The sequence below is a fragment of the Nyctereutes procyonoides genome, unplaced genomic scaffold (assembly GCF_905146905.1).
Source record: "Nyctereutes procyonoides isolate TBG_1078 unplaced genomic scaffold, NYPRO_anot_genome, whole genome shotgun sequence".
In the NCBI taxonomy this organism is placed as follows: Eukaryota; Metazoa; Chordata; class Mammalia; order Carnivora; family Canidae; genus Nyctereutes; species Nyctereutes procyonoides.
The window spans coordinates 12,216,201-12,237,108 of NW_026575051.1; the positions used below are offsets into that span (position 1 = coordinate 12,216,201).

At 57.7% G+C, this 20,908-nt stretch overlaps 1 protein-coding gene across 1 annotated transcript; it reads left to right on the forward strand.

Moving 5' to 3' along the window:
* Nucleotides 1–2,268: 2,268 nt before the first annotated feature.
* Nucleotides 2,269–20,470, forward strand: VEGFA (vascular endothelial growth factor A). Its single transcript, XM_055330410.1, has 9 exons — nucleotides 2,269–2,284; nucleotides 4,280–5,253; nucleotides 8,284–8,332; nucleotides 11,613–11,809; nucleotides 12,593–12,669; nucleotides 12,997–13,026; nucleotides 14,946–15,017; nucleotides 16,151–16,282; nucleotides 18,521–20,470. The coding sequence occupies exons 1-9, from the start codon at nucleotides 2,269–2,271 to the stop codon at nucleotides 18,540–18,542; spliced, it is 1,569 nt and encodes a 522-aa protein (XP_055186385.1). The 3' UTR covers nucleotides 18,543–20,470.
* The last annotated feature ends 438 nt before the right edge of the window (nucleotides 20,471–20,908 follow it).

Below are 20,908 nucleotides of genomic sequence, written 5' to 3' on the forward strand. Positions count from 1 at the left end.
GCTGCCACCTTGTGCCACCACTCTTCCCAGAGGAGGGCCTCCCTCCAAGACTGGGTGGGGGAGTGTGAACAGGGGCAGCAGTGGGCAGGATGGGGGTCAGACTTTGAGGGGTAGCAAGGACCGGGGTGTCAAGGAGTGAACACATCTAGGGCTGTCAGGGAGAAGCAATCCAGGGAGACAGACTGGCATTAGGGGATTAAACTGAGCTCTGTAAAGGACGGGCAGAGATTTGGCTGATAGGGCCTAGGGACGGTATGTGCAGCTGTGCTCCCCCAGTGACCCTGCCTTGCCCCTCTGCCTCTTCTCCTGCTTGCTTGCCATCCCTCTTCCCTCTGCTTTTCCTGACTGGCTTCTCTGGGAGAGGCATCCTCTGCTCCAGTCTCACTACCAATCAGCATCATTGCCTATCATCACCCCAAGTCGAACCTCCAGATCCAGATGGGAATGTGAAGCTGGCACGAGAAAAAGAGGCCTTCCTTCCTTACTTTTGCTTTGTCTTTCCACGGCTTCGTTGCAAAGACCTAGTGGTAGAGAAGACCTAGTGGTGGAGAGAGGAGGGAGGGAGAGACGCCAGCGGGAGGTTGGAGGGGTTGGCCTGGGAGACAGAGACAGAGAGGGAGAGACTGACCCTTAGCCAGAGACAGTGAATTGAGAGGAGCCAACCCAGTTCTCCCCCCTTCAATTCAACAGGTTTGTATTCCTGCTTTTCCAGTGGATCAGATCTGTGTCCGGCTAGGTGCCCGGGAGTCAGGGGATGGCATGAGGGAGGAGACATTTCTTCCATCACAGCGAAACCACTTGGAGAAATGCTTAGCCAACACAGCAAGAGTAAGCAACTCTCTCCTCACCTTTTCTTCTCCACTTCGGAGGGGCTTTGTCCCTTCATCCATGGGTTTGGAGGTTAACTGCCCACACCCACACAGGCAAGAGCTTCCCTGAACATCAGAGTGACAGGACGTTAGGACAAAGTACAACTATTGTGCCCTAGGCCTCATCACTACTTCCTTTGTCTTGGGCCACTGCTGGCTCTTGGCTACCTTTCATGCTCTTCTCTCCACTCTCCCCTCCCCAACGCTCTCCCCTCTTCCCCCTCCTCTGGAACACCTTCCCCTTCCTCCTTGGCTCCTTCTGAACTGCTTCAGAGCTATAGGCTGAGGCTGCCCTGGTCCGGAGCCCTCTGAATGGGGCCAAGGATGCCCTTGGAGGGGACCCAGCATGACCTCTGTCTGAGCGGTTGTCTGCTCCATGCCCCGCCCTCCATGTTGCTAGGAGACCTTGGGTCCTTCCTTGCACTTGGGATTCTTTGGGGGTTCAGTTTGTTCTGACACTCCCTGCCCTGCAGCGACCTGTGGAGGGAGGATGGTGGAATTGAGTCTGGTGGAGGGGAGTAAGTGTGTGGGAGGAGACAGTGCTAAAGAGACTTGATGTGGTCTTATGATTGTTGATTAGTGGTTCTGACTTCCCTTTTTTCAAGACCTAGGTATGTTCGGCTCTCAGTTTGATGGTAATGGGGGCATTGGCCGGGGGTTGTACATCAGGATAGTGTGTTGTTGGCAAAGCTGGTGACATCACCCTGGGGGTAACATGCAGAGTCAACCCTGTTCTGAGTCACCAAACTTGTCTCTGAAATGAAGGGTGGGGGTGAGAGACTCCTCCCCACCCTAGTGAAGGTGGTCCAAAGCCCCTCACGCAAGGAAGCAATTCTGCTCCTTCATTTCCTTGGTTCTCTGGGCCAAGTGCACAGAGGGAGACTCGAATAGGTAGCTGCAACACACCTTACTTAATACTACCATGGGGGATGTTTGGCTCAGGTTGGGGAAAGCTCTCGGTGGTTGTGACCATTGACGACCACCCATCTTTGGAACTTCAGGATCTTTATCTAAGACACCCTCTTCTGGCCTCTTTCAGGGCCAGGAAAGGCAGGGTTGAGGAGGGATGCAGTGCAGGGTGGCAGAGCAAGCCCCTTCTCATGCTGCTGGGAGCCTCGGTCCAGGGCTCTCTTTGCCGCAGGGCAGGGATGAGGGAGGGGAGCTCTGCCAAAGCACCAACATCTTGTGCTCTGGCGGTGCTAGACGCGGACCAGGTTGGAAGGAGGAAGTTTAATGGCTTTCCTTCCGTATCCCATACGGCAGTTTGGAGCATGGAGCCTAGGTAAGGAGGCTGGCCCGAGAGGGGCCCTGAGCCAGCAAACAAACGTTTACTAAATGGAAAAAGACCTTGTCACTGTCGCTGGGGAGCTTGCCAGGTGATGCAGGCAGGATGGGAGGCATGAATGATGGAAAGGGTAAGATGGGGTGGGGTTGGGCAGCCCCTCTGCTCATAGGGCCCTCAGGACACCAGTCCTATGGAATTGGCTATAAAAGAGGTAACCCAGCACCCTCTGCAAACCGCAGTACCATGCGCCGAGGCAAGGGGTGAGCTGAGTAACCTCCCTGGGTCGTCTGGGTCCATTTGGGGAAAGTTGCTGCGCTCGTGGCCCAGGCACTCACAGAGGCTACATCAGCCCTGGGCCAGGCCCTGGCCAGATCTGGATGAAAAATGAGACTGGTTTGGTCCCTCTCTCCCCTCAGGTATCAGAGCCCCCTCCTTGTTCTCTGGGGGAACCTGGGAGCTGCTGGGTCAAAGCCCAACCAGGAATTTTTCTAGGCTGGTTCCTATATGCCAGGGTGGGGTAGGGGGCCTTGGGGAGCACTCAGGGAAGAGCAGGGCAGTTGGGGAGAGGGGGCTTTGAAGGGAGTGGTGGTGGGGGGTTGCTGGAGGAAAGAGGAGAGGGGTTGCCAGTCAGGAGAAGTAGGCAAGGGATCCTGTGGGGGATGGGGGTCCTGAGAAGAAACCTCAACTCTGTACATACAGAAGATGAGCTGAAAGCCTGGGCTGGGGCCGATAGAAGCCTTGGCCCCCAGCCTGGTGGGAGCTCCGGGCAGCTGGCCTACAGACGTTCCTCAGTGTTGGTAAGTAGGTTTGAATCATCACTCAGGCCCTGGCCTCCATCCGCCCCCACCAGCCCCCTGGCCTCAGTTCCCTGGCAACATCTGGGGTGGGGGGGGAGAGCAGGAACAAGGGCTTCTGTCTGCCTGGCTGCCTCTCCCTTTGGGCTCTGCCAGACTCCACAGTGCATACGTGGGCTCCAACAGGTCCTCTTCCCTCTGGGCCACTGACTAACCCCAGAACCACACGGCTTCCCATTTTCAGCCCTACAAACCTGGTGCCAAATAATTTTCCCCAAGGAAGCTTTCCTGGACACTTCCCAAAGGACCCCAGTCACCCCAGTCCATTGGCTGTAGCTCACTCTGATGTCAGCAGGCCAGATGAGGTCTCCAGATGGGCACACTGTCCGCACGGGTACATCACGCCTCCTGCACCCAGCATCGGGCTCTCTGCACTTGTGTCCATTGAGTCCCTAACATGCCACTGTTTGGGGGGTCAGGAGTTCCCGCGACGAGGGGGTAGCCTCCCTCTACCCTCCTCCCCAAGCCCATTCCCTCTTGAGCCAGAGCTGGGGTGTGCAGGCAGCAGTCACTAGGGGGCGCTCGGCCACCACAAGGTTGCTGGGTGAACTTGGGAGAGCCGCGTCTGCGTGAGAGTGAGGACGCGTGTGTCAGTGTGAGTGTGTGTGTGTGGGGGGGCGGGCTGAGAGTGCTGGAGTGGGGAGAAGGCCAGGGGTCACGCCAGGATTCCAATAGGTCTGTGCGTCCTTCCTCCCAGCCGTCCCCGTCCGACTCCTTGCCCGCCCCGGCCCCCCGCCCCTCCAATGTTCCCAGTAAGGAAGGAATAGCTCGGGAGCCCTGTCCGCACATAACCTCACTTTCCTGTTCCCTTCCCCCCAAGACCGCGCGGGCGTGTATATGTCTGGGCGGGGGGGGGGGCGGATGGGCAATTTTCAGGCTGTGAACCGGGGAGGGGGTCGAGGTCCCCTTCGCTCGGGAGGGAGGGCAGGCTTCGCGACACGTCCCCGGGGAAGGCCCGAGGGGCGCGCGGGGCAGTTGGAGGAGAGGCTGCGGCCCGGGCCTGTCCCCGCCCCCAGGGCGTGCCAAGGGCGGGTCCGGGCGGGGCCTGCCTTGGTTTTAAGCGGCCGCTAGTGGTAGGAGCGCAGAGGCTTGGGGCAGCCGGGCTGCGAGGAGGCCGCGGCGCGGGGGGCGAGTGGAGCCGGCGGCAGCGGCGCTGGGTCGGGAGGCGCAGCGGCTAGGCGGACGAGCCGGCGGGGTCACCGGCCAGGGGTCTCCGCACTGGAATCTGAATTCATTTATCCAGGGTTTACCCTCCTCCTTTTTTTCTTAAGCAATTTTAAGATCCACATTCTTTCCCGTTTTAATTTATTTTTTGCTTCCCATTCCCCGCTTAAATCGGGCCGACCGTTTGGGGGAGATTGCTCCTTTACTTCCCCAAACCACTTCGGATTTTGGAAACCAGCAGAGAGAAGAAAGAGGTAGCAAGAGCTCCAGAGAGAAGTCGAGGAAGAGAGAGAGAGAGAGAGAGAGAGAGAGAGAGAGAGAGAGAGGAGAGAGAGACGGGGTCAGAGAGCGCGCGCGGGCGAGCGAGCAACGACAGGACAGGGGCAAAGTGAGTGACCTGCTTTTGGGGGTGACCGCCAGAGCGCGGCGTGAGCCCTCCCCCTCGGGATCCCGCACCGGACCAGCCGCGCTGACGGACAGACCGACAGACACCGCCCCCCGCCCCAGCGCCCACCTCCTCCCCGGCCGGCGGCCGAGGGTGGACGCGGCGGCGAGCCGCGGGCAGGAGCCGGAGCCCGAGCCCGCGCCTGGAGGCGGGGTGGAGGGGGTCGGGGCTCGCGGCGTTGCAGTGAAACTTTTCGTCCAACTTCTGGGCTGTTCTCGCTCCGGAGGAGCCGTGGTCCGCGCCGGGGCGGCAGAGCCGAGCGGAACCGGGAGAAGTGCGAGCCCGGGCCGGGAGGAGCCGCAGTCGGAGGAGGGGGAGGAGGAAGAAGAGAAGGAAGAGGAGAGGGGGCCGCGGTGGCGACTCGGCGCTCGGAAGCCGGGCTCATGGACGGGTGAGGCGGCTGTGTGCGCAGACAGTGCTCCAGCCGCGCGCGCGCCCCAGGCCCTGGCCCGGGCCTCGGCTCCGGGAGGAAGAGGAGCCCGCCTAGGCGCCGCGGAGAGCGGGCCGCCCCGCAGCCCGAGCGGGAGAGGGAGCGCGAGCCGCGCCGGCTCCGGCCGGGCCTCCGAAACCATGAACTTTCTGCTCTCCTGGGTGCATTGGAGCCTTGCCTTGCTGCTCTACCTCCACCATGCCAAGGTAAGCGGCCGTGCCCACCAGGCGTCGCGGGCCGCTGCGAGCGCCTCTCCCGGCTGGGGACGTGCGTGCGAGCGAGCGCGCGCGTGGGGGCTCCGAACCCCACGCGGGTCCTTGCGCTCCGGGCGCGCGGCTGCCCCCTAGATCCTCGTTCGCGTGGGGGGAGGGGGCGCGCGCTAGGTGGGAGGGCACCGGGGAGAATCTCACCGCCCACGCGGGCCCTGCCCACCCACTAGAGTCACCGCACGTACGATCTGGGCCGACCGGCGGAGGGCGGGAGCCGGAGGAGGAGGCCGAGGGGGCTGGGCTTGCGCTGCCGCGGGCGGCCGAAGTTTGCTCCTGGCCGCTGGTCCCCGACGAACTGGAAGCCCGGGCAGCGGGGGCGGGAGCCGGAGCCCAGTGGGCAGGGGGGTGCCCGGACCTTGGACCAAGGGAGGGCAGAGAGCGTGGAGGGGGCAGGGCGCGGGCCAGAGAGGGGGTTGCTGTCACTGCCGCTCGCCCTCTTAGGCCCTCGCCACGAGTTTGAGAAAAGTTTCGGGGTGGATCGCCGAGGGGACCCCCGGTCTCCGCCGGGCCACCTGCGCGGAGGCACCCCCGCCCGTCCCCGCTAGCGTCCCGCTCGGTGCCCGCCCTCCCCCGCCCGGCCGGGCGCGCGCGGCGCGGAGCCGATTACATCAGCCCGGGCCTGGCCGGCCGCGTGTTCCCGGAGCCTCGGCGGCCCCGAGCCGGGAGCCCCCGGGCGGCGAGCGGCGCCCCTCCCCCCGCGGGCCCTCCGCGGGAAGGTGACCTCCCGAGGTATCCCTAGCCGGAGGTCTCGGAGAAGCACCCCGCACCCCTCCCCGCCGTCCCCAGCCGCTAGCCCCTTCCTGGGCGAGGGCGGATTTCTTGACGCCCCTTCCCCACTTCCTCCCTACCGCGGAGAGAAGCCCCTGCCACCCTTCTGTTTTTCTTCCCTCCCCTCTGCCGAGAAGAGCCGTGTAGCCCCTCTCCGACCCCAGAGGCCGGGGCAAGGATGATCGCTGTCAGGGGTCAGGGTGCAGGGGCCCACTCCGGGGCTTTGTCAGACTGCCTAAAGTCCCGACTTGGTGACAGTCTGCTGTGCTCCCCTCCCCCACACTTCCGAGCCCTGCTTTAGCCTTTATGGGGGGTGGGCTAAGGGAGGATTCAAGAGCCTCCTCAGTCCACTTTACACTTTTTGGAAAAATGGCTTAAAATTTGCCGTGGCATGGGCATTGTGGGACTAGCTTCCTCCCCCCCTACCCCCACTTTAGGAAGGAGCTCCTGCCAGCCTTGCAAACACTTTGTCCTGGTGAAATGGGGTGTTGGAGCGGGAGCAGGTGGTTTTCTGGAACTCCAAAACTTGCCCACCCAACTTGCTTTTCAGAGCCACTAAGGGGTCCTTCATGCTCTTCCCTTATGCCTTCCCTCAGCCACGGAGTCCCCCCTTGAAGAGAGGTAGAAGGGAAATGGGCCGGGGTCCCTGCTGCCACTCTGAGTGCCTCAGACCCTGGCACAAAGGCCTTGGCTCCCGGCCTCCAAGGGGAGGGGGGGAGGGGGGGAGGGAGGAGTGGCCGCCTGGCCACAGTGTGACCTTCAGAGGCCCCCAGAGAAGGGCACCTGGCCCCTCCCTGCCCTGAACAGCCTCTCCCAGTGCCCCCTGGCCTTGGAGGGGTTTATATTTCTGTCCCCTTTCCTCGTTGGGGCCCAGGAGGAGTGGAGGGCATAGGGAGAATTTTGGCATTAGGCAGCCAAGGGGTATCCTGGAGATGGGCCAGGGCCTAAGGTGGAGACCCCCCGGGGGTCCCCGAGGGAGCCACAGTGGGAGGCTGCCCAGCTGGGATCCTGGAAACTGTTATCTGACCTTGGCCCTAAGGGGCAAGGCTGGGGGATCCGGCATCCGGTATTGGGGGTGTGTGGGAAGGAGACAGACAGACTTTGGGGCCGGTGTACAGTTCTGCTGCGCAGGATCTGCCCCCAATGAGGGGCAGGTGGGGTGGGCAGCTGGTAAGAACCGAAGGCCCTCTGGAAGGCCTGGGAGAAGCTGTTGCCTGCTAGGAGCTGTCAGGTCCACATGGTTGGGCATGTTGACCTTCACAGCTTCTGGGGAGGGGAGAAATGATCTGGTGGGGGTGGGGAGGGATAGGAGGGAGAGGGGAGGCCTCAGGCCTGGGTAGTGCAGGGGGCCCCCTAGGGGCTAGGCAGTGCTAAGGCATAAAGGCTTTCCTGGTTGAATTTGCGGAAAGTGCCCAGCTCCCTGAGAGGGGCTTGGGATCCCCGCAGTCTGGGCAGGTGAAGAAACTAGGGAACAGGGAAGGAGCTCAGTGAGGCTCAGGGCTTTGGAGATACATTCGGGCTCCTGGGAGGTCTGCGTGCTGGGAGACAAGGGGTTCTCGCCTCCCAGAGGGTTTTCTCCCTGGTTTTACCTTCTAGGCAACCTGTGGGGTTTGCTGAATATACCTGAGGATATTTGCTGAGTATTCCGGAGGCCAGAGGAGTTTGGGTGGGGGAGGGTGGTTGGTGTCCTTCGGTCCTCCGCACCCCCCTCGTTCCCTAGCACCAGCTCACCCTGGTATTTGTCATGTCAGCAGGAGAAGGTCACCATGTTGTTCTTCTCGCCCCCTGTCCTTCCTTCCTGCCCCAGTCCAAATCTGTCCTCCTATGTGACCTTACTACTTACCCGTGGCTTTGGACCAGGGAGTCAGGGGAGCTGAGAAAATTCACTTAACTCAGCAATGGGCTGGTGGGGGGTGGGGAGGAAACTGTGGGGAAGGGGTGGGCACCTGGACAGCACAGCCTTCTAGTATTTTCTTCCTGTGCTTTCGGTTCTCCAACCCCCAACATCTGGTCATTCTTTCTCTTCCTTCACAACTGGAGCAGCACAGGGGTGGTGGGCATGCTCTCTGCTGTGGGGAGCTGGGCAGGTGCCTTGTTCCACTCAGAAGTCTTGGAGAAGCCACAGGCTGCTGGTCAGTGGGTGGCCGGGCCTCTGCACCCCTGCTCATGCCCATACCTTGCTCTTTGTTTTGTCCTCAGTGGTCCCAGGCTGCACCTATGGCAGGAGGAGAGCACAAACCCCACGAAGGTGAGTCCCTGTAGCTCTGGGATAGGTACCCTGTCTCCCCAGGGCATGGGTGGGGAGGCCTGATTCCTTTCTTTCAGGTCTGTGGGGGTAGGGGGTGGGGGAGGAAGGGTACCGGAATGGAAATCAAGAATGGAAGAGGGGAGCACCATGAGAGTAACCCTTCATTCTGGAGGACTCTCTTTCCTACTCAGGCCTCTGCTAGAATTAAAACTTGTTGCCTTTTCCTTCTGCTCTTTCCAGTAAAATTTTAGTTGGACAGGGAGCCATGAGCACAGACCAGGAAGACAGTGTTCAAGATCCCAGGTGTCGAGGGCGGTGTCTCTTGTCCCATCTGCCCCCAGGGGAGGATGGATATTCTGTGTCACATCCAGCCCAGCTCTGTCGTACCTGTGGGGTCTGTGTGGAGGGGGCCGTGACCCTTGCCTGTTCAGCACACTGGCTGTACATGAGCTGGAGGTGCAGAGGGCCCAACCTCCTGAGACCCCTCCCTCCCCACAGTATGTACTCCTTTAGGAGGTAGGAGAGAAGGCCCTGCAGGCTCCCTCTGCCCTCTGGGTGGGATAGGTTTGGGTGCTATGAACTTCCCTTCTGGACCAGCAAAGCTGTAGCTCCCAGGTGCCCTGCCCCCTGCCCAACTAAGAGTCCACCTGCCTTTTGTTCCTCTGTGGTTTGCAGTAGGGATCCTCCCATTTCTCTAGGGAAGGAAGCCCTGGCTCCCCACCCACCCACCCAAATGAATTTGACCTCTGCTCCAAAGTAGGGGAGGAGTGCCCAATGCCACTCCCCTAGCTCCCCACCTTTGAGGAGGCAAGGGCCTGGTCTTCCCTCCAGGCCAGTTTTCCAGACCCAAACCCAGTGTGGCCCAGGGTAGTGACCAAGGGCAGTGTTTACACTCCTGGGCCAGTGGTGATGCCCAGCTGGTTCTGCTTCCCTACGCCCTAGAGCCCTTTCCTTGGCCCCGGGGCCTGGCTTCCCAGCCGCTCCACAGCCTGTACCACCCATAGGCTCCTGGATCCCAGGATATGATCAGCCCTCATCAGCCTCCTGGTGGTCTCTGTGGTCTGGGAGAGGCAAGACAAATGTTTTTTTTGTTTGCTGGGGAAGGATTGTCTTCAAGAAATAAGGAAAAGCAAAAAAACTTGCTGTGGTAGATGCATGTCCATGGCCTGAGCAAAAGCAGGCCAGCTTTCCTTGGAGGCAGTGGCTGGGGTACAAAGGGTATAGGGGAAGTTGTCCCCTCACCTTCCTTCCTATGGCCTTGGGAATTGCAGGCAGCTTTTCAAGGGAATTCCTAGTCTGTGTCTTTTTACCCTTAGCTACCAACTGCCACGGCCCAGGCCCATACCTCTCTGCTTTCCTGTCCTGGGCTGGGCCTTGTGCCTCCGAAGCCTAGGTCACCTCTGTCCCCAGCCATGACAAAATGTCAGGTCAAGAATTCTTGATTAGTCATCTTTGATATAGACTTGGCTTGAAAAAGGGCTTCTTCATCATTTGTACTCTTTTTGACAGAGCTTTACCGTAACCCTTTTGAGGGTGGAGGAGAATTCTGTGCCTGTTGTCTGCATAGGGGACGTAGACCTCAGGCAAGGCCAGGGACTGGCTTGGGAGCTGCCCCCTGCTCTCCTTGCTGTTTTCACACCTATGGCCTTCCCCTCCCTTGCCCTCAGCTCCCCAAATTCTCCTCAACCCACCAATTGTATACATGCCCACTCCCCCCAGGATCGTCTTCCTTCACCCTCTGGAGGGAGGAGGAGACTCAGCTATAGTTTCTGGGGAGAGGTAGGCTAGGGGGTTGCACTTCAGATGCCTTGGTGAGGTTCCAAACTTTGTGTTGCCTGGGCTGAGAAAGAGCGCTTATTCTCGGGGGGCCGGAAACAGAGACAAAACCCCAAATTTCGGTCTCAGTTTCTGTAGCGATCTTTAGAGATCCACCCAACCCACTACTACAGATGTGCAGTGTGAGGCTAGAGAGGGAGGGACTGGCCCAAGGTCACACCAAGTCATGGCCAGGTTCTGGACCTCTTCATGGGCTGGATGCTGCCTCTTTCTGCTGTGTGGAGGAAAAGCATTTCAGGGAGAGGATTACTATGTGGTAGTGGTTGTGTGTGTGTGTGTGTGTGTGTGTGTGTGTGTGTGTGTGTGTGTGTGTTCATGCGCACACGTGCTTGTGTGCACCCTGGAGTGGGACAGGCTGGGCCATAATTTAGAGTCATCACCCCAGGTCCTGAGTGTCTCTTCCCAGGAGCCCCGCCTCTGTGGCCTAGAATTACCCCTTCATGCTCCAGTGCACCCCGGGCTCCACGGCCAGCCTGGGAAGCTGTCTTTACCCTGCCCTCCCTCCAGATCAGCTTCTAGAAATGCTCCGTGGCTGCAGTGGCAGCACCGTTTTTTCCATGATGCAAGCAGTTTGCCCTCTTGGGCGGGGTTATCGGTGGCTGGCAGGGCCTGCATAGTGTGCCCACCCACTGCCACCTGCTGATGCCAGGCAGGCCCAGCCCCTGTGCTGGTGTTCACTGTCTCCCCAGCCCGTGTCTGGGGAGGGGTCTGGCAGGTGGCGAAGTGTCCCCCCCACCCCCACCATGCTTCCACATGATTTGCCTTGGGAAGACTTTGATGTCAGGACCGATTTTAACTGTACCACTTAGTGGAAGTGCAGCCTTGGGGCAAATTCCTCAGCCTCTCTGAACCTCCAGTTCCCCCTTTGTAAAATGAGGTTCCTACTGGAATGTCATAGTGTCATGTGGGGAGAACTGTTGGCGACGAAAACTGGACTCCTGTACACAATGCCCAGCAGATACTAAGTCCTCATTAAATGGTTGTTGGTATAGTGGATGGTATGGCAGAGGTTGTAGGGAAACCGGGAGTAGGTTTACCAAGCGGGCTCTTCTACCTTTCATGGGAAACTCAGACCACCCCCCAGCAAGGGTACTGATACCTGAATTGTCCTCTGGCCTCAAGGTTGACCTGGGAGTTGGCTCAGCTGTCATGACAATGCAGGGGGATCAGATGTGACTGACCATCTCCCCCAGAACCTGACAGCCTCATGTGATCTTTGGAATAAAACCAGACCTTCATCAGTGCCAGTAGTGGAAAGCTTAGGGAAGGCTGTCAACCACAGCTGGACGGACTTGAGCTAGAGTTTTGGAAGGACTGACTGGCCCAGTAGTGGGTACCTCTCCCAGGGAACCCTGAGTGGTTGCCCTACAAAGCTGGGTGGAGAGAGGGGCTGGCCATCTCTCACGTGACCTGCTGGCCTCATGTCTCACCCCATCCCATGCAGTGGTGAAGTTCATGGACGTCTACCAGCGCAGCTACTGCCGTCCCATTGAGACCCTGGTGGACATCTTCCAGGAGTACCCCGACGAGATCGAGTACATCTTCAAGCCATCCTGCGTGCCCCTGATGCGGTGTGGGGGCTGCTGTAATGATGAGGGCCTAGAGTGTGTGCCCACTGAGGAGTTCAACATCACCATGCAGGTGGGCATCTGTGGGGAGAGGGGGTGGGAGCGGGCTGAGATGTGGGGAAACAGGTGGTCCCCAGCCCTTTCCTGGGCAACTCTTCAGAGAAGGAACCAGGCTTGCCTTTGCTCAGCTCCTGTCCCTGAGTCAGTCAGGGGGAGGCATGAGGAGTCTTGCCCTCTTGGGAGAAAAAGATGCCTGCATTTCCTGATCTGGGGTTCCCCACAAGTCCCTACTGCCACAGTCCCCTCTGTGACCTTTCCCCCTGGGCTCAGAAGGAGCTGACACCTGTGACAGGAGTCCTTCTCTTCTTCTCTTGGAAGAGGAGGGCCCTTACTCTTAGGGGCTCTGTTTGGGGTGCCAGATGAGCCTGGTACATGGAAAGTTTTAAAAGCCAGTCATTTGGTGCTGCCCAGTGACGGGACCCATCTCAGCCTGGATAGGGTGGGAGGGAGCTCTGACACCCCAGGGAAGATGGCTCTTGGGTAGCTGCTAGGGGTCAGGGGAAGGCCTAAAGGGGATAAAAGGAGGGGAGGGATGGGGACTGGCAAGAACCCAGGACCTGAATTCCCAGCCTGGCCAACCCGTGCAGAAGAGCAGGGGCTCCTTGAGGTCAGCAGGGTTGGGAGTTGGGGTGGACCTGAGGCTCTTTCTGGGAGAGCCCCTGGTCCCTTCTGCTTCTACCACCCTCCTCTGCTCAGTAGAACCCCTGGGTGCTGAGTGGCAAGAGCCACAGGGTGTCCCATCTGGGTATGGCTGGCTGGGTCACTAACCTCTGTGATCTGCTTCCTTTCCCTCTAGATTATGCGGATCAAACCTCATCAAGGCCAGCACATAGGGGAGATGAGTTTCCTGCAGCATAGCAAATGTGAATGCAGGTGAGGATGGTGTCACAGATTCATTGGTTCAGCAGAGCGGCGGGAGGGTTAAACATGCCCCACTTGTTAGCCATTTCTGCCTTCCGTCTGTCTTCCAGCTGACTTTGGGCATTTTAATTTTACTGCACCGTGCCTCAGTTTCTACATCTGTCATATGGGCACAATAGTAGTACATATCTCATAGCACTGCTGGAGGGATTAAATGATTTATGTTACATTAAGGGGATTGATACTGCATTGATAAGTCATAAATAGTATGGTGCTACTCCTGTTAGCATTGCCATCTGAACATCTTTCTGTTTTGTTCTTTTTCTCTACCTGCTGCAGACCAAAGAAAGATAGAGCAAGGCAAGAAAAGTAAGTGGCCATGACTTTAGCTCCTCTCCCTCTCCTTGGCCAGTTATCTTGGTTTGGGGCTCTTGGCTTCTTCTGTCAGGGGATCTGATGGCTTCATTGGGTGGGGGAATTGGCCTCATGAAGAACTGGTGGTGGTAGTAGTGGGATGGAGCAAACTCAAGGATTATGGCTCTTGAATTAGGGGCAAAACCCAGCCTGGAGCCCGGAGCTTCCTTTGGAAGAGACGATGCATTCCAGGTCTCCAGGTCATTCCTGTCCAGGATTTGCAGTTTTAGTGTGCCAGAGGGGGTGGGGGGCAGGTGGCTCCCTGGCTTGGTCTAGTCTCCCGTCACCCACAGCAGGGAGAGGGTGAGGGTGGCAGAGAGGCCAGCTTTTGCGTGTCAGAGGAAACGGCCTCTTGTGGTGGTTGCTGTGGTGGTGCAAATTGGACTCGGGACTGGCTGAGGTGTTTTCTTGATGATACCCTCCTGCAGGGGTGAGGCAGGCCCAAGCCACTCAGCCCTCCTGGCCAGGGAGGAAGGAGTTGACTGTTGGTCCATTTCTGAGGCTTCTAGTTGCTTAGTGTGGCCAGTTGGGTCAGAATGGAGCAGGGGGTGCCGTCTGGGGGCAGTGAGCCTTCAGGACCTGGTGAGCAGCTGGCCGGGGTAGGGGTGTGTGGGGGACAAGCCTGCAGGGAAAGAGAATGAGAGAGAGCACCTGTGTCCTTTCCTCCCCCTCACCATCCTGTCTGTTCCCAGACCTCTGGGGGACAGAGAAGCCCTAACCCCTTGCCTCTTCCCTAAGTCCCCAGCTTCCAAGATTGCTATGGCTCCCAGAGAAGTGATTTGGGACAGTAGGCTCAGAGAGAGAGAGAGAGAGAGAGAGAGAGAGAGAGAGAGAGAGCGCGAGCGCACACCCGCACAGGCACAGACCTTTCTCCCTCCAGTGCTTTCTCCTAGAGAGAGAGCAGACTTGCCCCTCTCACTCCCTCCCCTCTTATTTCTTCCCCTGTGGCACACATTCTGGGCATCCTCTGGCCTGGCAGGTGTGGAGAGTGCTGGTTCCCTGGAGGAGAACAGGCTTCAGCCTGCCCCCCCTTGCCTGTTTCCCAAATGCCTGCTTTGCCCACAGGGAGAGTGGGGGGCTCGCCTGGGCTCGGAAGAGAGTCTGGTGAGATGGTGTAGCAGGCTTTGACAGGCTGGGGAGGGAACTCCCTGCCAAGTGACGCCCAGGCCCCTCCTCCCGTGCCTCCCTAACTCCCACCCCACCCTACCGCCTGCCTGGGGCTCTGAGGACACCCATCTCCACCTCTCAGCCCAGGTTATGGCCAGGCAGGCTGACGCCTTTCATGTGCCGCCCCTGGTTCTGTGCCAGCTCCCAGTGTAGCTGCTCTCCCACCCCGGGATTGGCAGAGGCAGGAGCCCAGAAGGGACCCCTTTGCTACTATACTTGGAAATGAAGGTGGAAGGTGCCCGAAGCACAGCCTGGACGCCCTCCCGCCCCCTGCCCCGCTCTCACCCCCATTTAGTCAGGTCTCTCCAAACTCTGGCCTGCCTTTTACAGCCCCCGGCCTTCAGGGTCAGACTTTTACAGGGTTGCTGGCCAAAGAGCCTGCCGACAGGGCTTTACCCCCTGCCTGGGCCCGGGAGCTGCTGCAAGCACCCTGAGCAGGCCTTTGGGTCCTGTGTCCCCCACTCACCCTCTGCTCCCCAGCCAAAGCATTGTCAGTGGCTGGGTGGGCTACCCCAGGGTGGCCGAAGGGAGAAGAGGGAGCCGTTGAGCGCCTGCTGCCCCGGCCTGCGCATTTTCCTTGAGTCCGCCAGCCTCCTGATGCCTCGTTGCAGGGAGTGTGCCCTGAACCCTATCCTCCTCACTGCTTCTTGTCCTTTCCCCTTCCCCCTTGCTCTCTCTTTGTCTGTCTCTGTTTTTTTATTTTCCAGAAAATCAATTCGAGGAAAGGGGAAGGGGCAAAAAAGAAAGCGCAAGAAATCCCGGTATAAACCCTGGAGCGTGTACGTGGTGCCTCCGCTGTTTCATTGCCTGGAGCCTCCCTGGCCCCCAGTCAGACTCCCACCGGCGGGACCCCCTAACCCTCCCCCCCCGCCCCCCCAGCTCTTCTGGCTCTCCCCACCGCCCCAGTGTCTCTCTCTCACTCTCACTCCACTAATTGGCACCAGTGGCTAGATTTGGTGATGGCGTGGCTGGTCCAGGGTCGGGTGGGGTGGGTGGACAGAGTGGACCTGGAGGATTCGGGGTGGGGACTCTGGCTTGGCTGGGCACCGCCTTTCTCTCACCTACTGGGCACTGGTGGCGGGCCCATTTGGCACGGGTGCCGGGCACTGGTGCCTGCTCGCCCGACTGGTTTCCACTGCTCTGGGCTTTTGCACTTGTCTGGAAGCAGAGGGTGGTGGGGAGGGCAGACGTGGCGTGAGGAAAGGGTGCGAAGGATGCGAGGCAGTGTGTTGTCAGCGGAAGGAGGAGAGATTGGGTGGGGTCAGGCACTGTATGGCAGTCCCTCCTCGTGGCCCTGGGGCCTCTGGAGGGGAGCCTGCAACTCTGGTTCAATCCCCGGCCCCCACATAAACCTCCCCTGAGGTCTGGAGGCTCTTCCTCTGGGTTGGAGGCTGTGCTGGGCGTTCTGGTCACCAGTGGCCTAGCTGTGGACACCACCTTTGGGCTTGGCTGACTGTGATGCCCTACTTCAGTCTGTCCCTGGTGGTGGGGCCTGGGCGCGAGCCCTTGCCCATGGGGAAGGTGGCCCTGATTGCCATCCCAGCAGGTGAAGGAGAGTCTGGGTGTGCTCTCTCTGGGGTGATAGCTGTTGGGGCCCTGTGGCCCAAGACTTGTTCTTGTTCCCACGGGACAGCTCTCCCCCTTCCAGTGGTCCTCTCCTTGCACTCTGCCCCTGTGTCTGCCTCTTCCTGCAGGCAGGCTTCCTAGCCAGTGCTGCCTTTTCCTGCCGCGCGCTCTGTCTTCCGCTGCAGCACTTGGATCCTTCCAGGGCATGGAAGGGTAGGGGGAGCAGCCAATGAGCTGGGGGGGTGCAGCTGCGGACTGTTAGGGGGTGTTGCATGTTTTTTTTTTTTTTTTTCTCTCTCTCTGCTGACGCTCTAGCTTAGATGTCTTTCCTTTTGCCTTTTTGCAGTCCCTGTGGGCCTTGCTCAGAGCGGAGAAAGCATTTGTTTGTACAAGATCCGCAGACGTGTAAATGTTCCTGCAAAAACACAGACTCGCGTTGCAAGGCGAGGCAGCTTGAGTTAAACGAACGTACTTGCAGGTTGGTTCCCAGAGGGCAAGTGAGTCAGAGAGGGGCTTCACACAGAGATGGGGAGAGAGAGAGAGAAAAAGAGAGAGAGAGAACGAGCTCTTGTGCACGCGCATCCGAGAGGGGCCAGCTGCTTGCTCGGCTTCTAGCTACCTGCCTGGTGATTGATGGCTGCCTTCTCTGCTCGCGAGGCCCCTGCGGTGGGCGGCAGGCGCTGGCCTGGCCTGGCGGTGCCTGTTCAGAGGTTTCCCTGGTTGCCTGAGGGGGTAGACTGGTGTGGCTTCATGTGATGGTGTGGACGCAGGCTGAGTGTTGTGTCCTGTGGTCCCGCGGTGTCCTGTGGTGGCTGTTGGTCCTGACGTTGTTATTACTACCTTGCTACTAATATCGAGGGCCCTTCTCAGTGTGGGGGGTGCTGCCATCTATAAAGCTTGAACACCCTTGGGGGCCTGGCCACCACTCTCTGACGTCTGCACCGCTTGGGATTCTCTTCCCCTCAGGGTCTCTCATGGGGGCAGGGGGTGTGTCCCTCTTAGGCTGGGGTCCCCCAGGGCCTGGGCTCCTGCTGTTGGTTTAGGGCGAGTAGGAGATTTAACATTTGGGGACACTAGATACTTTTAATACTCCAGTACCCATGGTGACAACCCCAGATGGCTCACATAATTCCAGATGCCTCCAGGATGGACGGGTTGGGGGACATGCCCTCTTTCCTGACATTAGATTGTGAACTCCTCCAGCAGAGCCTGGCTTTTATTCACCCGTGTGACCCTCCAGGCATCTGTACCTCTGTCCTTTGACCACAGCGAGGCCTCAGAAAGTGTCGAGTATGTAAGTGAATACATGACTGAGGTCAGGGGATGAGGTCAGGAGCACAGAGCCGTGACAGGTTGGCTGGCAATCTTTTGATGCCTTGAATGGTGTTTATACCCGCCTGGCCTTTGCTCAAAGACTGGAAGCCCTCTGGGCCAGCCTGTTTCAGCCAGGGAGGGGGGCTTATATGGGGATTCCCAGGCAGGATCAGGGTGCCCCCAGCTAGTCCGGATGCTCCATTAACAAAGTCCTTGGAATGTGGCTGCCTTCCCCACCCCCACGATCCTGTGCCTCTTGATGTTCAAGGGATACTGGGGACCAGGCCCTGGGGTGTTGGCGTGGGCTTCTGTCTGTCTTGGTGGTACGTGCAGATAGGAAGTGTATGTGAATGCTGGGCTTGGGCTCTGCCTAACACTAGGGCCCAGTGAGGGGTCTCCACGTGTCCTGGGGGCTTCGGGGAAGGTCAAGGATTTATCATTCTGGGATTTATGTGGTGATTATTTTGCAGAGAGACTGGGACGGGGTGTGTGAAGTGATCTTGGGGCTTCTAGAAGTTACCCCAACCTCAAGAAACCGCCCCCCGTATGGAGGAGTTTCAATACCCCAAATTGGGGGCTTAGGATCCCCATTCCCAGGCTCTCAGAAGGGCAGGGCCTGCTCTGACCTCTCACAGTAGAGAAGGTAAAAGGCCATCAGTCCCAGGGGCTGGGGCATGACAAGACAGTTATTGGAGTCCCCTCTGCTCCAAGAGGAGCAGCACAGTGAGTGATCGCCTCTCCCCACCGCAAATGACACAGCACATGTAAGAGGCAGCCTGGTACCCGGGGCCAGCCTCTGCCAGCCTGTTGGAGAAAGACGAGGCCCTAGCCAGGGCCTGGAGGGAGGGCATGGTGACGGGAGACGTGTCCTTCAGCGCCTTGCTGCCTTCCACTCCCTGCCCCGGGAGCAGCCCCTCCCTTTCAGCCGGCCGGAGCCCTGGGTCAGGGTGCTTTCCCCACTCTCTTCCCCATGCCTGTCCCACAGGCAGAGCTGAAGCATGCCTTTCTGCAGGGGCTCTTGCCTAACTAACTCGGCTCAACTCTGGTCACCATCAGCTCTTAAGTGTCAAGTTCTTTAGTACGTGTTCATTTGTCGCCTATGATGACATGTCCCCACGTCCTCATCTTGTCTCAACTAGACTGTAAGCTCTAAATGGCAGTGGGAACCCTGAATGCAGCTCCTGCTCTGGCGCCTTAATCAACCCCCCATCCCTGCTGCCACCCATGGGCAGGGGCCGGCTGTCCCCTCACATTGGGCTTCTTGAGGCAGGGCCATGCTTTTGCTGTCATCTCTGCAGCAGGGATTCACAGCAGGGACTCGGGCCCCCAAGATGGGGAGGCTACCTGCCTCACCACTGTGTCCCCGTGCCTGGACCTAACCCCTGGCCTCTGATTCCCACAGATGTGACAAGCCCAGGCGGTGAGCCGGGCTGGAAGAAGGAGCCTCCCTCAGGGTTTCGGGAACCAGACCTCTCACCAGGAAAGCCTGATTCAGAATGACCGCTACAGAAACCACGCCGCCGCCACCACCACCACACCACCATCACCAGAACAATCCTTAATCCAGAAACCTGAAATGAAGGAAGAGGAGACTCTGCGCAGAGCACTTTGGGTCCGGAGGGCGCAACTCCGGCAGAAGCATTCCCGGGCAGGTGACCAAGCACGGTCCCTCTTGGAATTGGATCGCCATTGTATTTTTCTTGCTGCTAAATCACCGAGCCCGGAAGATTAGAGAGTTTTATTTCTGGGATTCCTGTAGACACACCCACCCACATACATACTTTTATATATATATATAAAATATATATATAAAAATAAATATATATATTTTATATATACGTAAAATATATATATTCTTTTTTTTTAAATTAACATTGCTAATGTTATTGGTGTCTTCACTGGATATATTTGACTGCTGTGGACTTAAGTTGGGAGGAGGCTGTCCCCACCCAGATCCCAACAGGGAAGAGGATGGGAGGGGAGACTCTGGCATTATCTTTTGGTCCCTCGTAGGAAGGCCAGGGTCCCCTTTCCTTCCCAGGAACGTGCTTGGCCAGGGCACGGGGGCAAATTTGGCCTGCTTTTGGGGACACTGACAAACCCAGCCCTGGCCCCAAGCCTCTACCCCGAGTCAAATGGACAGACGACAGGTACAGGGACGAGGACACTGGCTCTGACTAGGAGTTCGGGGAGCCTCAGGACACTGCTGTACTTTGAGGATCCTCTCCACATGCTGCACGGGCATCTTGCCCCCAGGGGCACTGCCTGGAAGATTCAGGAGACTGGGCAGCCTTCACCTACTCTTCACTTGCTCCTGACAAGCCCAGGGTGCCGTCAACAGAGGTCTTGGCGAAAAGAAGAGAGACATTGGTGGAGGAAGGGCCGCCTGGTGGCAGCTTGTCCTCCGAGGGAAGGGCCCCCTGCCTTGGCCATCTCCCAGCTCTACTTCCCTGGTGCAGCCCAAGAGGGCCTGACGTCCTCAGACCATTGAAACCACTAGTTCTGTCCCCCCAGGAGACCTGGCTGCGTGTGTGTGAGTGGTTCACCCTCCTCTGTCCCCAGACCCGACCCTTCCCGCGGCACAGAGAGACAGGGCAGGATCCACGTGCCCACCATGGAGGCAGAGAAAGTGTTTTATATACGATAATTATTTAATATCCCTTTTTAATTAGAAATTAAAACAGTTAATTTAATTAAAGAGTAGGGTTTTTTTCAGTATTCTTGGTTAATATTTAATTTCAACTATTTATGAGATGTATCTCTCTATTGCTCTCTCTTGCGCTCTTATATGTACCGGTCTTTGTGTTTAAGATTCATGTTTCCAATCTCTCTCTCCCTGATCGGTGACAGTCACTAGCTTGTCCTGAGCAGATATTTAATTTTGCTAACACTCAGCTCTGCCCTCCCCTTGCCCCCGGCTCCCCACCACACATTCCTTTGAAATAAGGTTTCAATATACATCTACAGACTATATATATATTTGGCAACTTGCGTTTGTGTGTATATATATATATATATATATATATATATGTTTATGTATATATGTGATTCTGATAAAATAGACATTGCTATTCTGTTTTTTATATGTAAAAACAAAACAAGAAAAAATAGAGAATTCTACATACTAAATCTCTCTCCTTTTTTAATTTTAATATTTGTTATCATTTATTTATTGGTGCTACTGTTTATCCGTAATAATTGTGGGGGAAAAAGATATTAACATCACATCTTTGTCTCTAGTACAGTTTTTCGAGATATTCCGTAGTACATATTTATTTTTAAACAACAACAAAGAAATACAGATATATCTTAAAAAAAAAAAAGCATTTTGTATTAAAGAATTTAATTCTGATCTCAAAGCTCCTCCTGGTTTCTCCTTCTCCATTGGGTCTTTGTTCCAGACTCCTTCCTGCTGCCCCCTTTCCTTCCTCCCTTTGGGGAAAAAATGGCATTTTTCTTAGGTTCGGGAAAGGAGTCCCAGGTATGTAGGCAATGGAGCAGCCCACCTTATGTGTTGGGGTCCACAGTGCTCCAGTTCTGGCTGAACTGATCCTGGGGGACCCCATCTACCCTCTGCCATGACATGGGGGAGGGGCTCTGAAATGGGGGAGGGAGTGTCTTAGGAGCCAGGGCCTGCCATGAGCAGTTCTGCCTTCAAGAATCACGTGATCCAGGCCCTGTCCCTTGGTAGAGAAAGGAACCGGCCACACGTACTGGAGAGGGTACTGGAGAGGGCTGGGTCTGGCTATGGGGCCTTGGCTGCAGCAGGCTGGGAGTGGTAAGGGGGTGC